The 16433-nt window shown below is 49.3% G+C and overlaps 1 protein-coding gene across 1 annotated transcript in view; it reads right to left on the bottom strand.

Moving 5' to 3' along the window:
• Window positions 1-248: 248 nt before the first annotated feature.
• The window catches only part of LOC306922484 (voltage-dependent calcium channel gamma-5 subunit-like), a gene marked incomplete at its 3' end in the record, with an annotated part of 34517 nt that continues 18332 nt past the window's right edge, over window positions 249-16433 (bottom strand). The window contains exons 3-6 of the mRNA XM_079500126.1: window positions 8826-8912; window positions 3357-3497; window positions 1695-1840; window positions 249-521 (exon numbers count right to left, since the gene is read on the bottom strand). Coding sequence (XP_079356252.1) covers window positions 249-521; window positions 1695-1840; window positions 3357-3497; window positions 8826-8912 — 647 coding nt within the window. The remainder of the gene's footprint in view (window positions 522-1694; window positions 1841-3356; window positions 3498-8825; window positions 8913-16433) is intronic.

Below are 16433 nucleotides of genomic sequence, written 5' to 3'. Positions count from 1 at the left end.
GCAGTTTCGTGCTCCAGTTTTATACATGTACACCTTCTTTTTCCTACTTGACTGAGAAACAGGCTTAAGTGACTCCAGCTCAGCCTCTATGGCAACATCACCCTACTCACCGTAGATTTGGCTCATCAGACTGCTAGGCACCGAAGATAAGAGATGAGACAGAGTCAACATATCGAGCTAGGATTTCCCCACAGATTTCCCCACAGCCTCCGTCTATCTGCCGATACGTTAACGTAATCAAACCCCGCTCAGCATGGTGACGAGGACATCTGTTCGTCCACGGGACATTTGAGGAGGGCGGGGTACGTGGAGGTGGAGTTCATCTGGACGGAGGAGGAGGAGATGGCCGAGGGGCTGCGCCTGCGTCCGGCGCCGGCCACGGCGTCCGGATGGAGGAACTGGGCCGAGTACTCGGAGCAGTTGCTGAGGCGTGGCCGGTAGTAGCCCTGGTGATGGGGGCGGTACATCTCCTCGGCCGTGTAGCGCTTCATGAACAGGTACACCGACATGACGCCTGCAGTCTGGCCGGGTGTTTTAGACGTGCAGCCAACATGCACCACACCAAGGATGAACGCACGCACGCACGCACGCACGCATGCGCGCGCGCGCGCACGCACGCACGCACGCACGCACGCACGCACGCACGCACGCGCGCGCACACACACACACACACACACACACACACACACACACACACACACACACACACACACACACACACACACACACATATATTTCACTTACATATTCAACACTTTTGTCATTCGAGTTTTGCTCAATTATTCCTGAATTACACTGTCAAAAAAAAAAAACAGCTCCATCATGTCACGTGTCTCTGTTAACCCTGATTATTTCCATGTCCTGTTACGTATATAACACTAATGGGTCCTATAAACCTCCATAATGATGTCTAATAGACCTATGTTTGTCTACATTCCCCAAGGAAGGAATCCATTAAGACTATACTCATCTTTCTGTCACATGGCTGAGTAATAGTTTCCTTTATTTATTTGTATGATACTGTACTGTAAACAGTATGAGCCCAATATGTCAGTGGCAGTGCATGTGTGTACGTGCACTTACAATGTAATATCTATCAATTTTCCCTTTTTTCCTGCAGGGGTCTAGTAGGACTATAGTAAATATTATTAAAGAAATCATTGTAAAAGTTTGTAAAACATTAGCAGAGATGGAATACTTGTAGAGAGGCTGGGGAATTGGGAATTGGCTATACTAAATTGGGACTTGAAGGGGAGAAAATGTTTTTCTTTTTTCTTGAAGGGGCATGTTTTGCACAATAAGTCTTTTCATTATGTCTGCCCACGATCTCTTTGATTCATACAGTAGGCTACGTTTGTTTACCTCAGTCACTGATACTAAATCTGATATTTTATTTTTATTTTTTCTATGAACCTGTGACTTGACACCCATACTGTTATAAAACGGAAATAAATAGATTTTGAAAAGAAAAGAAAAGTTTGTAAAACATAATAATAATAATAATAATATTAATAATAATAATAATAATAATAATAAACAAAAATACAAATTTAGCCCCTACACCCATGTAAAAAAACAACAACAAAACACTCATCTTTTACAATCTCTAATAACATAAAACATGAAACTTGGTTGGAAAAACAAAACAAAAACAAGTTATCCTTTAGGATGAATTAACACTCAGTCTCAGTTACCTCGGTGAGCAGGAAAGAGAAGGCGGCGGAGGCAAAGGACCAGCCGTACTTGTAGCTGATATAGGCCTCTTTGCTTTTGGTCGTGTTCAACATCTCATCATTAATACTTGAGATGTACAACACCAATCCTACCACCAAAGACAGGCCTGAGGCAGGACGAGGGACAGGGGAAGAGAGGCAGGACAAGGGACAGGGGAAGAGAGGCAGGACGAGGGACAGGGGAAGAGAGGCAGGACGAGGGACAGGGGAAGAGAGGCAGGACGAGGGACAGGGGAAGAGAGGCAGGACGAGGGACAGGGGAAGAGAGGCAGGACGAGGGACAGGGGAAGAGAGAGACAAAGAAAATGCACATTAACTTCAGTTTATTCCACTTGATGTACAGGACCATTTCAACGGAGAGGAACGCATGTCACACTTTCATCTATCCATCGAAACATGTGTGTGTGTGTGTGTGCGTGCGTGCGTGCGTGCGTGCGTGCGTGCGTGCGTGCGTGCGTGCGTGCGTGCGTGCGTGCGTGCGTGCGTGCGTGCGTGCGTGCGTGCGTGCGTGCGTGCGTGCGTGCGGCTGTGCGTGCATGCGTGTGGGTGAGCGCGTGTGCGCGTGTGCGTGTGTGTGTGTGTGTGTGTGTGTGTGTTTAATATTATTTCTGATGCCATCAATGCCTGCCAAAATAAAATGCAGTCGACTAAATCAACTGTAGATTATTAGGTTGACTAAAATAGTATGATAGTTGGTGAACTAAAACTACACTAAAAGTTAAACATTTCAGATGACTAAAACTAAATGGAATTTTATACAGAAGACCATGACTAAAACTACATCCAAAAATGCTGTCAAAAAATGTCAAATATCGATATTGCGATATATATCGATACGTCCTCCCGCGATAAATAATCGATATCGATTATTAAAATATCGATATCGAATTATTTTTTATTTTTTTTATTTTTAAATGTTGTTCATAATGAAGTGATGAACAACATGTTTAGAAAAGGAGGAAATGACAGCTAAAATAAAGCAAATCCCACTCTCAGATTCCATAGCAACCAGAAGTACTGAATTACTGGATGGTGATTTGTCCAAACAGCTTTGTGGGAATACAAAATGCAGAATGCATTTCCCCAGCAGTGGACAAGTCCACTGACACCAGTGATGATGATACCAGTGATAATGGTCAGTTGGTGCATGGTGTTTGTGAGGTATTATAATGATACCAGTGATAATGGTCAGTTGGTGGTGTTTGTGAGGTATTATAATGATACTAGTGATAATGGTCAGTTGGTGGTGTTTGTGAGGTATTATGATGAGGGTATGAGGCAAAGGGGGAGTTTATTGAGTATTCATTTTGTGTTTGAGTGGTGCAACCACTATAGACAGCTATGTGTGTGTCCCTCCTTGTGTCCGAGCACGAAAATAGCGTTTTTTCAGTTCCAAGTATTTTGTAGTTGCAGATATCGTGATATATCGTTGATGAAATTTCATACAATATATTGATATATCGCAAATATCGCAATATATCGAATATCGTGATATTATCGTTATCGAGGGCCTAATATCGCGATATATATCGTATCGTGAGGTACCCATATCGTCCCACCCCTAATTTAAACATGTGCCGGCTGCAGTCATATAATGTCGCAGCTTACTGTACTGTACCACACCTGAGAGGATGAAGAAGATTCCGGAGACAAAGGCCAGTATGGTACGGTGGGGTCGGATGTGGCCGATGTTGCTGAGGACGAAGCCGATGAACATGAAGAACAGGCTGACCAATGGGAAGGGCGTGGAAGAACGGATCATCTCTGGAGGAAGAGATAGAGTTGCGTGTGTGTGTGTGTGTGTGTGTGTGTGTGTGTGTGTGCGCGTGCGTGCGTGCGTGCGTGCGTGCGTGCGTGCGTGCGTGCGTGCGTGCGTGCGTGCATGCGTGCGTGCGTGCGTGCGTATGAGTGTGTGCGCGCGCGTGTGTGTGTGGGGGGTGTTAGAAAAAGAGTGAGGGAGACAAGAAAATAAAAAACAGGGAGAAGGTACAAAGTAGGTTTATATACAGTAGGTGGAATGCAAATATTTTATTTTATTTATTTATTTATTAAATTGTTTTTTTGGGGGGGCAATAACAACTAAATCAGTTTAGTTCTCACACTTCACTAAGATGTTTCTAAAAGTTTCAGAAATGGAAGATGTACAAGCTCACAGCGCAGCACAAAGTGACATCTGCTATTTTTGAATATCCAACGCTAAAATCTGAAATGACACAGATGTCTTCACAGATGGGTTAAAGCCAGTGTGTTCCAACTTCCACATTGACGCATCATGAGCTCTGTGCTGCAGCTACTTCCACTGAGCAGTACTGCACTTAGGGAAGGAGCAGTGCTGTACAAACAATGTATAATGCTGAATATGATATCACCGATGACAGAATAACACCTCCTACAAGGACAATTCATCACATGCTCCCCGTTGTTCTCCATTAGCACTTTAATTTATTCTGACTTCATAAGCCTCATGGATGCAGGTTGTTCATGAAGTTAGAATTGTGTCATAAACTTTACAGCCTGGATATCTAGAGTGTCAGCCATGCCAGAAGAGGAAATGATAGACATCTGATCTGTCAGATTCTGTGGCCTGAGGAGTGGCAAGCAACATGCATGGATGGAGTTGTGTTCTTGTAACCAGTGGTTCCCAAACTGTTTTAGCACGTGACCCAAAAGAGAAATACAGTTGGGTGCCACCGATATTGTCCCTTATCATTTGACCCATTTAGGCCTGACCTCAAAATCTTAAAAAATCCTTCTAAATCCTCCAGTTTTCTGAAATAAATATTTTCACGATTTTTCAAAAATAGCAGACCTACAAGCTTCAATAGCTAAATTATAACATAATGTTTAAAACACCATAAGGGGTTCCCGCCCAAAATGGGTTAACTGTCCTTTTGCGCAGATCACGCAAACCTCAGCAAAAAGAAAAGGACAATATCGATGGCCTCCAACTGTATGATGTCTCCCAGGGACCCACACTAGTGAAAATAGAAGTATTTTTTTTTAAAACATTGGAAATAAAAACAATAGTTAAAAATGGCACCCTCGAGAAACTCAAGACTATACAATAGGTATAGCTATAGATATAGTATTAGTATTTACTATCCAATTGTTACGGATATACTTTCCTATAGTAACTATATTAATTTGATTACCATCTACTTTCCTGATCAATAGAGGGCATAAAGTGAGTTGCAAATCAAGTGGCAAATCGATTGGCAAAGTGAGTGGAAACATTTGTTTAACGTCGTTTAATGCAATCAGATTAGACTTTTCTGTTTGGATGTATGGGCTGTCAAGGCCAGAAAGTATTTTTTGTACCACTTCCAGGTATGATGATGATGTCATGTACATACCCTCTATACCTGGTATTAGGGAACTGAAACACAAAGCGTTACCACCTTCTCTCTCTCTCTAATAGAGTTTGATGCACACATAGCTCTAAGTAGCTGTTGTTGCTCCTATAGTGTGGCTTTCCCTGTATACTGCCAGCCTGTCTCTGTATGTTCACACTGTAATGCTTTGTTGTGCATCCCACCCGTGCGCATCCCACCCGTGCGCATCCCACCCGTGCGCATCCCACCCGTGTGCATCCATGCACGCGTGCACACATGTAAGCACGGGCGCACACGCACGCACGGGCGCACGCACGGGCGCACGCACGCACGCACGCACGCACGCACGCACGCACGCACGCACGCACGCACGCACGCACGCACGCACGCACGCACGCACGCACGCACGCACGCACGCACGCACGCACGCACACATGTAAGCACGGGCGCGCACATGAGGGGGTCTCACCCAAATGGAAATGGCACCCTTGAATTTTTCATATGCCCCATATCTTGTGTGAGTGCTTGGTGGATGGAGCCCTCACCTTGGGAGTTGGGACAGAAATAGCATCAGCACACACATGCTTGATGGGTGGCCTATGTTGTTCTATGAATGTCTTCTCTTCCCCCAGCCGTACATCAGAGGGAGGGAAACACTGTGCATAAATAAGGGTGTGTGTGTGTGTGTGTGTGTGTGTGTGTGTGTGTGTGTGTGTGTATGTGTGTGTCACTCAGTCTGAACTGAGTGATGCTGTTGGGGTGTCTGACTATTGGTTGTCAGACTATTGGTTGTCGGACTATTGGTTGTCTGACTATTGGTTGTCGGACTATTGGTTGTCGGACTATTGGTTGTCTGACTATTGGTTGTCGGACTATTGGTTATCGCACTATTGGCTGTCAGACTATTGGTTGTCAGACTATTGGCTGTCAGACTATTGGTTGTCGGACTATTGGTTATCGCACAATTGGCTGTCAGACTATTGGTTGTCAGACTATTGGCTGTCGGACTATTGTCTGTCAGACTATTGGTTGTCGGACTATTAGTTGTGGGACTATTGGTTGTCGGACTATTGGTTGTCGGACTATTGGTTGTCGGACTATTGGTTGTGGGACTATGTATACTGTACTGTACTGTACTGTACTGTACTGTACTGTACTGTACTGTACTGTACTGTACTGTACTGTACTGTACTGTACTGTACTGTACTGTACTGTCTCTCATCATGCACCTATGCATGTGCTACACCATAGTCTGTACTGCAATGTGCTCTGTGCTGGTGTTACACTAACACTATAAAAAGCTTCCCATCATGCACCTGTGCAGTGTGAAGCTCACTTTGTCACCTGTTGGTACCCTAAACAGACATAGGGACTGTTGCTGAACATTGCTGTTCCTTGGAGTGGCTGCACCACTCAAAAATATTTGGATGTTGCTGTTCAAAAGTAAACCTACAAGTGGGTATGCGCATGATAAAGTCAGTGGCAAATCGAGTGGAAAAGTGAGTTTAACATTATTTAATGTTGTTTAATGCAATCAGATAGGACTTCTGGGCTTCAAGGCCAGAAAGACGTTTTTTGCCACTCAGTAGGCGTTCCGGCATAACTTACGAGTATGATGATGATGTCACGCCAATACCCTCTAGAATTACTATTACTAGTCCTTACTATTACTAGTCCTTACCCGTTCTGAATATATGAACAGCAAATGATGTTCAGTGTGGGTAATGCAATGTAATAGATCACATTACTGATAGGGGGGGAATTGTTTACAGATGGTCTAACAACAACAGGGTTTAAGTCCACCCGGACAGGGAATTGCCTTGGCAACAGTTACAATCCTGTGCACTTTTATATCTGTTGGATGATCATAACATTATGAATACTTGTGACATTGGTGATGTTCAGTGTGTCACGCAATCACGCTGGGTGCGTGCAGGGCTGTAACGTGTCGTAGTCAGTGTACAGGCTTTCAGCGTGCATGTAGCCTATATGGCACGGTGGTTGAGGAGGGAGCGGACAGTGTGGTGTCGAAACAGTGCGTGTGTTCACGTTAACATGCCCCCGTCCAACTGTCAGAGCTGGCTTTCAGGTGCCTGTGCCACGCAACCCCCGCGGTGGCCGCGATGCTTCCCCAAAGAAGAAGTTATGTCGACTGACGCAAGAGTAGCTAGTAGTATCAGGGTCGGAGTTGTTTTCCCCGTGTGGGTCTGTTACGCGGAAAAGTGTGTCCCAGTATTAATCTGTGTCCGTCCCAACATGCATTTCACTGGTGACACTGGTGACATGTGATTTGCGGGGAGATGAGTTGTTTTTTACGCAAATTAATTTAATTTAGATGATTGTTAGAATGTTTGGCGTGTGTAATGCAGGGCAGATTGAGGTTGGAGGACAGGGCTGTGCGGCGCTAGGTTCCGTGAGGCGGTCCGTTCGTTGTGGCGTTGTGAGGAGGCGCTCTAGGCGAGCAGCTGTCTTGCTCTATGCTAGGGAAGTGGACAGACAGACAGCGACCGAGCAAAATAGACAGCGGGCGAGCGATCACTAAATTATTAGATAGATATAGCTAAAACAAATAACCAGACTGGCATTTGGCCATCTGAGCAAATCACCAGGGATTGATATACAGTATATACATACAGTATATATACACACACACACACACACACACACACACACACACACACACACACACACACACACACACACACACACACACATTTGAACCATTTATTTATGTCCACACAAAGGATATGCATACAAGGACACAAATATTATAGGTGCATTAAAGTTACATCTGCAAAGTCATGGCATGTGTTTTCATGATACAACAGGCATGTCACACAGTACTCTATGGGTATAAGTAACAGCGTCTCCGCCATATATGACGGCTGCCAATTATAGCAGAGACACCACAATACTTTGCCAGCCTTTTTGCCTCCTTTTTGGGCATCCCAAGTTGTTGGAACCCTCTAACAACCAGTCTGTGCATATGCCCTAGGCTGCCAAATATAAATACAAATAGTCTGCACCTATAGCCCAGCTCTGAGATGTTATGTAGAAGTGGTTGGTATTTTATGACCTTGGTCATAAAGGCTTCCTCTAGGCTGTGGTCAAAGGTGCAGGCTATCTCTAATACAGACACTTCTCTGGACTCTTCATCAACCACAACAATATCTGGTGTATTAGCTGCTAGAGATGTAAAGGTATCTGAGTTATCACTGAGTTGGAACATGGATGGAATGACCCTGGAATGTTTGTACATTCTCACTGAAGATGCATGGTATTTTGATATATCCTTTGCTATGAGTTCCACTATTCTATCATGGCGTGCTATGTACATTCCTTTGTATGCATAACATCCATTCAAGATGTGTGACAGTGTTTCAGTGATCTGTTCTGTGGTGTGGTGCAAGCAATGAGGGACCTGAGTGGTGGGGAACCAGATGGATAGATTGAGTCTGGTGGGAAGGACTTGTAGTCTGGCCTTAACTGTGAATGTGATAATGTCCTCATTGAGTGCAGTGTTCTTGATGAATGCGTGTGAAACGGAGTGATCAGCATGGGGAAGACATGCAAGCTTCCCTTGGAGTTTTAGTCCAGTCCAGTGTTTAGTCCAGTCCACACACACACACACACACACACACACACACACACACACACACACACACACACACACACACACACACACACACACACACACACACACACACACACACACACACACACACACACACACACACACACACACACACACAGCACTTACTCAGGACGCTAACGGTGGGCTCTGACGTCATTTGGATGTTAGTTGGCATCACATAGTCTATGGTGAAACAGCGGCCTTTCTCGTCCCCTGGAGCAAGAAGGGAAGAACAAAATAATTTATAGCCTTTTAATTTGTACAGGACTTGCTCGGCTGTCCCTCCGTCGCTTGGCATTCAGCAGACCTTATGAAGAAACTGACAGAGCTTTTTATATAATTATTCGGTACAAAAAATTCATGGGATACAAGTGAAAAAAGTAGATGCTGCCTGTTTTACTGTGCGTAATTGTGTTTTCATAAGGATACAAGCTAGGTCAAAGAAGTTCATGATAAATGCACTCAACTGCAAGATAAACTTTAGCGGGAAGAGTAAACCTTCAGTTGTCTTTCATTATCTGTAGGTTAAAATTTTGAAGCAATAATGTGTGATTGTCACTTATTTTGTAGAAGAAATATTTCTGGGATTGTTCACTTCATAGGCATTTAATTAAATGCGAGGTGAAGTCTGGATAATCATGGGCCACACTGGTCAACTGACCAGTATGGAACCGTCAGGCAGGCGAGGTCAGAGTCCAGCATGAATCACTATGTCACAACCTTAACCCTGAATTAACAGCTCTCATAGAATGTCATAGCAGTTATCCCGTTTAACAGCAGTTAACACTAGGATGTCTGAAAAAAATGCACTACTAATATGACGGCTAACGGTCAGGCTGACCGGTGTTTTTCGTGCTATTTGATTGGCCATTGTCTCCCCCACTGTCTAATGATCTTCACACCTCTCTCTGCACCCGTTGACGGCTTGCCATTGTCTTCTAAATGTTACATTCCAACGAATTCCAAGAGTGTCTGACTGCAGAGTCCGCTCAGGGGACCAGGAAGTGCTGCAAGGGGGGGGTGGGGGGAAGTCCGCTTCAGGGAGCATCTGCCAGAGGAAAGGAAACAGAAAAGCGGAAACGGAAACAGATAAACGGAAACAGAAAAGGGGCGTTCCCTTGTTCCCTTCAGTCCGCCGTCCCGGACGCGCTCCCGGGGGTCTCGTGCCCAGGTGGGGGTCCGCGGGGGTCCGCGGGGTATCTCGGCCGTCCCTGGGCCGTTTCGTACGGGGGGAATCTCGTTCGAACCGGGCCGCCGTCCCGGACGCGCTCCCGGGGGTCTCTTGCCCAGGTGGGGGTCCGCGGGGGTCCGCGGGGTATCTCGGCCGTCCCTGGGCCGTTTCGTACGGGGGGAATCTCGTTCGAACCGGGCCGCCGCCCCGGACGCGCTCCCGGGGGTCTTGTGCCCAGGTGGGGGTCCGCGGGGGTCCGCGGGGTATCTCGGCCGTCCCTGGGCCGTTTCATACGGGGGGAATCTCGTTCAAACCGGGCCGCCGTCCCGGACGCGCTCCCGGTGGTCTCGTGCCCAGGTGGGGGTCCGCGGGGTATGCACACACACGCACGCGCGCACGCCGCACACACACGCGTGTGTATAGAGGGAGGGCGGGGGGTCTCAAGGTTCGGGGACCCCTGTCTCGTGCCCAGGTGGGGGTCCACGGGGGTCCACGGGGGTCCGCGGGGTATGCACACACACGCACGCGCGCACGCCGCACACACACGCGTGTGTATAGAGGGAGGGCGGGGGGTCTCAAGGTTCGGGGACCCCTGTCTCGTGCCCAGGTGAGGGTCCGCGGGGTATCTCGGCCGTCCCTGGGCCGTTTCGTACGGGGGGAATCTCGTTCGAACCGGGCCGCCGTCCCGGACGCGCTCCCGGGGGTCTCGTGCCCAGGTGGGGGTCCGCGGGGGTCCGCGGGGTATCTCGGCCGTCCCTGGGCCGTTTCGTACGGGGTGAATCTCGTTCGAACCGGGCCGCCGTCCCGGACGCGCTCCCGGTGGTCTCGTGCCCAGGTGGGGGTCCGCGGGGGTCCGCGGGGTATGCACACACACGCACGCGCGCACGCCACACACACACGCGTGTGTATAGAGGGAGGGCGGGGGTCTCAAGGTTCGGGGACCCCTGTCTCGTGCCCAGGTGGGGGTCCGCGGGGTATGCACACACACGCACGCGCGCACGCCACACACACACGCGTGTGTATAGAGGGAGGGCGGGGGGTCTCAAGGTTCGGGGACCCCTGTCTCGTGCCCAGGTGGGGGTCCGCGGGGGTCCGCGGGGGTCCGCGGGGTATGCACACACACGCACGCGCGCACGCCGCACACACACGCGTGTGTATAGAGGGAGGGCGGGGGGTCTCAAGGTTCGGGGACCCCTAGGGACCCCCAGGGACCCCCCAGGGACCCCCACATGGTAACTCTCTCATTTCTCTACCATTTTGGACGGGGGTGGGTTCGTTGGAATCGTGTCACCCCCCTGGGGGAGTTTTTGGGGGTCTCAAGGTTCGGGGACCCCTAGGGACCCCCAGGGACCCCCCAGGGACCCCCACATGGTAACTCTCTCATTTCTCTACCATTTTGGATGGGGGTGGGTTCGTTGGAATCGTGTCGCCCCCCTGGGTGCGTTTTTGGGGGTCTCAAGGTTCGGGGACCCCTAGGGACCCCCAGGGACCCCCCAGGGACCCCCACATGGTAACTCTTTCATTTCTCAACCGTTTTGGACGGTGGTGGGTTCGTTGGAATCGTGTCACCCCGCTGGGGGCGTTTTTGGGGGTCTCAAGGTTCGGGGACCCCTAGGGACCCCCAGGGACCCCCACATATTTTTAAATATATAAATAAATATGAACACAATTTTGCCTTGACAATTAGTCTAAATTATCTTTGAGAGGATTTGATTTTTAAAATGTTGTTAAACAAAGAAAATGCATCATGATTAAATAACTGACATTCTATGAACTTTAAAATGTTGAATGTCCATCCTCAAAATACCTTGAGAACCAGTTTGACCGGTTTGTCAGATCCATCGAACTCAGTGCACTTGATTTAGGGGGGGGGTAGCCAAAATCCTGGCTGTCCTAGTGCAATTCTTCTAGGACTTGTAGATCGGCTATTTTGTAAACCTTCTAGGGGCTATATCTCCATGGGGAAATGATATTAGAAGCCCATCTTTGGATATGTTATAGAGCTCGTCGAGATGAACAATCTGAGGCGAAATCGAACTGTATAATTAGCCAACTAAGGGCCAATTAAGGCACTTCTGGTTGTCGGATTGAGATATAACCTACATATTCTGATTCAGGTTTAGTGGGGGTAGAAGGAGTTTTGGAGCAAACTGACTAAAATTCGAGAAAATATGATTTTTTTTAAACTTTCAAACAGCAATTTGACCCATTTTTAAGTCTTCTAGACAGTTAAAACTAACACCATTAGATTTCCCTTACTTGACATAGGGGGGGAAGTGTATTTAGAGGAATCCTTAAAAAATTTGATTTTTAGTGGCCTCCAACGCGTTAAAATCAATTAAAAATCCAAAATGTGTCCGTTTGTTTTGAGCAGGCAAATTTGTTCTTCTTCTCATCCAGCTGAATCCAATGAACTTTGTCCTGAGTCTCTACGACACTTCTAACTATCAATGGTCACGCCCGTGACCTTTGTATGGCGTCGAGGCCCTTTAAGGCTATAATCGACAGGGAATAACCAATTTTTCTAAAACAAAGGGTGTTTATCCATGTCTGAAGCACAGGGAATCCAATGGAATTGGTTTCAAGTCTCTACGACACTTATAAATATTTTAGATATTTTTTTAGACACGTTTTTTGGACCCCACAAACACAAATATATATTTTTTTTTACAAAAACGACTTAGTCTGACTCACTTTTTCACGCTGGATTTAACGGAATTGGTCCCGTTGAATGTTTTGTTATTTTTCTAGCCTCTCTAAGGCCTCTAAGTCAAAAACCATTGGATATTAGGGGCCCATCTTTTAGTATGTTATATAGCTTGTCAGGACGAACAATCTGATATGTGTTTCTCCACACACGGTCATGTGGTTCAGAAAACTAGGGTTGGGACTTTGATGCGCGATAGCTCCTCCCACAAAGGTCGAAAATGGGCGTGCTTTACATCCACGCATAGCTATCCATGAGACGAACGCGCCAATATGTGTCTCCCCGCGCACGGACGTGTGGTTCTCAAAATTAGGGTTAGCATTTTACCATTCAATACACTGTACGGTTTACCATGTCTATATGGCTTGTGGATTACAGGTCAGAGTTGGCGAACTCTTGCTACGGGTGTCGCACGAGAATGGCGGACCTATCGGAGCGTAGATCTTGGAGAGCTGTACGCGCCCATGTGAATTACTTGGCTGACGAACCTATCGTTCCCGAGCTATCGCGCGTTGAAAACTAACCCTAACGCTAGCCAATTAAGAGAACCGTAAGTCTGTGTGCTGGGAAACACATATCAGCGTGTTCAGCTTGTCGTGCTGAGTCCGAAAATGGTCTCACTTTTTCCCAGACGTGTTTCGAGGGCAAGGGACCGATAGGAGGCGTTTACACCCACTTCCTGACATCGTAGAGAGATAAGACCACCACCGTTGGAATCGGGTCGAAATATTGTGACACTTTTACAAAACCTTGGTGCCATTTTTGACCACTTTCCTGGGATCGGACAGTCTCAACATTATGATATCTGGATTCAGCGTCGAAAAGTAAGTCTAGATAAGTACATGTTCATTTTTATACTATGTGTTTCCCCTTCCGTCTGCTATTTCACCACTTTCTAGACGTCGCACAGCAACAGCAATATGTGCATTGGATGCAGCGTAAAAAGTGAGTCTACATAGGTACCTTGAGAACCCCAAAGACACCCCCAGGGGGCGACACGATTCCAACGAACCCACCCCCGTCCAAAATGGTAGAGAAATGAAAGAGTTACCATGTGGGGGTCCCTGGGGGGTCCCTGGGGGTCCCTAGGGGTCCCCGAACCTTGAGACCCCCAGAAACTCCCCCAGGGGGGTGACACGATTCCAACGAACCCACCCCCGTCCAAAATGGTAGAGAAATGAGAGAGTTACCATGTGGGGGTCCCTGGGGGGTCCCTGGGGGTCCCTAGGGGTCCCCGAACCTTGAGACCCCCAAAAACGCACCCAGGGGGGCGACACGATTCCAACGAACCCACCCCCGTCCAAAATGGTAGAGAAATGAGAGAGTTACCATGTGGGGGTCCCTGGGGGGTCCCTGGGGGTCCCTAGGGGTCCCCGAACCTTGAGACCCCCAAAAACTCCCCCAGGGGGGTGACACGATTCCAACGAACCCACCCCCGTCCAAAATGGTAGAGAAATGAGAGAGTTACCATGTGGGGGTCCCTGGGGGGTCCCTGGGGGTCCCTAGGGGTCCCCGAACCTTGAGACCCCCCGCCCTCCCTCTATACACACGCGTGTGTGTGCGGCGTGCGCGCGTGCGTGTGTGTGCATACCCCGCGGACCCCTGCGGACCCCCACCTGGGCACGAGACAGGGGTCCCCGAACCTTGAGACCCCCCGCCCTCCCTCTATACACACGCGTGTGTGTGTGGCGTGCGCGCGTGCGTGTGTGTGCATACCCCGCGGACCCCCACCTGGGCACGAGACAGGGGTCCCCGAACCTTGAGACCCCCGCCCTCCCTCTATACACACGCGTGTGTGTGTGGCGTGCGCGCGTGCGTGTGTGTGCATACCCCGCGGACCCCCGCGGACCCCCACCTGGGCACGAGACCACCGGGAGCACCCAGGGGGGCGACACGATTCCAACGAACCCACCCCCGTCCAAAATGGTAGAGAAATGAGAGAGTTACCATGTGGGGGTCCCTGGGGGGTCCCTGGGGGTCCCTAGGGGTCCCCAAACCTTGATACCCCCAAAAACTCCCCCAGGGGGGTGACACGATTCCAACGAACCCACCCCCGTACAAAATGGTTGAGAAATGAAAGAGATACCCCGCGGACCCCCGCGGACCCCCACCTGGGCACGAGACCACCGGGAGCGCGTCCGGGACGGCGGCCCGGTTCGAACGAGATTCACCCCGTACGAAACGGCCCAGGGACGGCCGAGATACCCCGCGGACCCCCACCTGGGCACGAGACAGGGGTCCCCGAACCTTGAGACCCCCCGCCCTCCCTCTATACACACGCGTGTGTGTGCGGCGTGCGCGCGTGCGTGTGTGTGCATACCCCGCGGACCCCCGTGGACCCCCGCGGACCCCCACCTGGGCACGAGACAGGGGTCCCCGAACCTTGAGACCCCCCGCCCTCCCTCTATACACACGCGTGTGTGTGCGGCGTGCGCGTGTGTGTGCATACCCCGCGGACCCCCACCTGGGCACGAGACCACCGGGAGCGCGTCCGGGACGGCGGCCCGGTTTGAACGAGATTTCCCCCGTACGAAACGGCCCAGGGACGGCCGAGATACCCCGCGGACCCCCGCGGACCCCCACCTGGGCCCGAGACCCCCGCGAGCGCGTCCGGGACGGCGGCCCGGTTCGAACGAGATTCCCCCCGTACGAAACGGCCCAGGGACGGCCGAGATACCCCGCGGACCCCCGCGGACCCCCACCTGGGCACGAGACCCCCGGGAGCGCGTCCGGGACGGCGGCCCGGTTCGAACGAGATTCCCCCCGTACGAAACGGCCCAGGGACGGCCGAGATACCCCGCGGACCCCCGCGGACCCCCACCTGGGCACGAGACCTCCGGGAGCGCGTCCGGGACGGCGGACTGAAGGGAACAAGGGAACGCCCCTTTTCTGTTTCCGTTTATCTGTTTCCGTTTCCGCTTTTCTGTTTCCTTTCCTCTGGCAGATGCTCCCTGAAGCGGACTTCCCCTCGCCCCCCCCCTTGCAGCACTTCCTGGTCCCCTGAGCGGACTCTGCAGTCAGACGCTTCTCACGAATTCAAGGCAGCAGTTTCAACTAGACAGGACAACTCAAAGTTATTTTTTATTTCAGTTTACCAAACTATAATTATAGTGACATCGATGTAATTAATATATATTTGATTGATTGTGCCAAAAAAAGGAAAGAGCTGTGCGTGCGTGCGTGCAAATCAGAAAAGTTTAGGCTACAGACAAAGGAGTTGGGAGTTTGGGAGCGGCTAGCCTTCTATATAATTCTGCGCACATATTAGCCTATATATATTTTAAAAATACCCAGCATAATTTTTGGGAAGGCTAAGCCTGGCCTAGCCTTACATACCCGCCGCCTATGATCGATGTCATTTATATATATTTGATTTATTGTGCCAGCAGAAAGGTCCGTAGCAGCAGCACGGTTTATATATACACCATAGGATAGATCAAGTCATGTGACGCATCACCGCCACAAATAGTGCTACAGCGTTATCTAAAATGCACTTCCGCATACCTCACCATCAGTTACTTGGATATTTTCTCCCTCTCCACGAGAGAGGGAGAGAGAGAGAGGGAGAGAGAAAAAAAGAGAGCCGTGATGCGTGGAAATCAGTTCCACTGGTCGCGTGCAGAAAAGTTTACAGACGAAGGACGGACAGAACTGTTCTTCTTACTGACAAAACATTTAGAAGTTCGGGACGTCTATCGGGTTGGACTGATTTCAAACACTGTCATTTTTATTTGGCATCGCGCTGAATCGCGCATCGGCGAACATTCTCGCTATGCGTTTGGTTGAAACAATACGCCAGTCAGTCAATACACCATATTTCACCATATTTTTGATGCGCTGATATATGAAATGAATA

The sequence above is a fragment of the Electrona antarctica genome, assembly GCF_951216825.1.
Source record: "Electrona antarctica genome assembly, chromosome: 4".
NCBI classification, from domain to species: Eukaryota; Metazoa; Chordata; class Actinopteri; order Myctophiformes; family Myctophidae; genus Electrona; species Electrona antarctica.
Note: the sequence above shows the minus strand (reverse complement) of the source record. Positions and strands in the feature narration are given on the sequence as shown.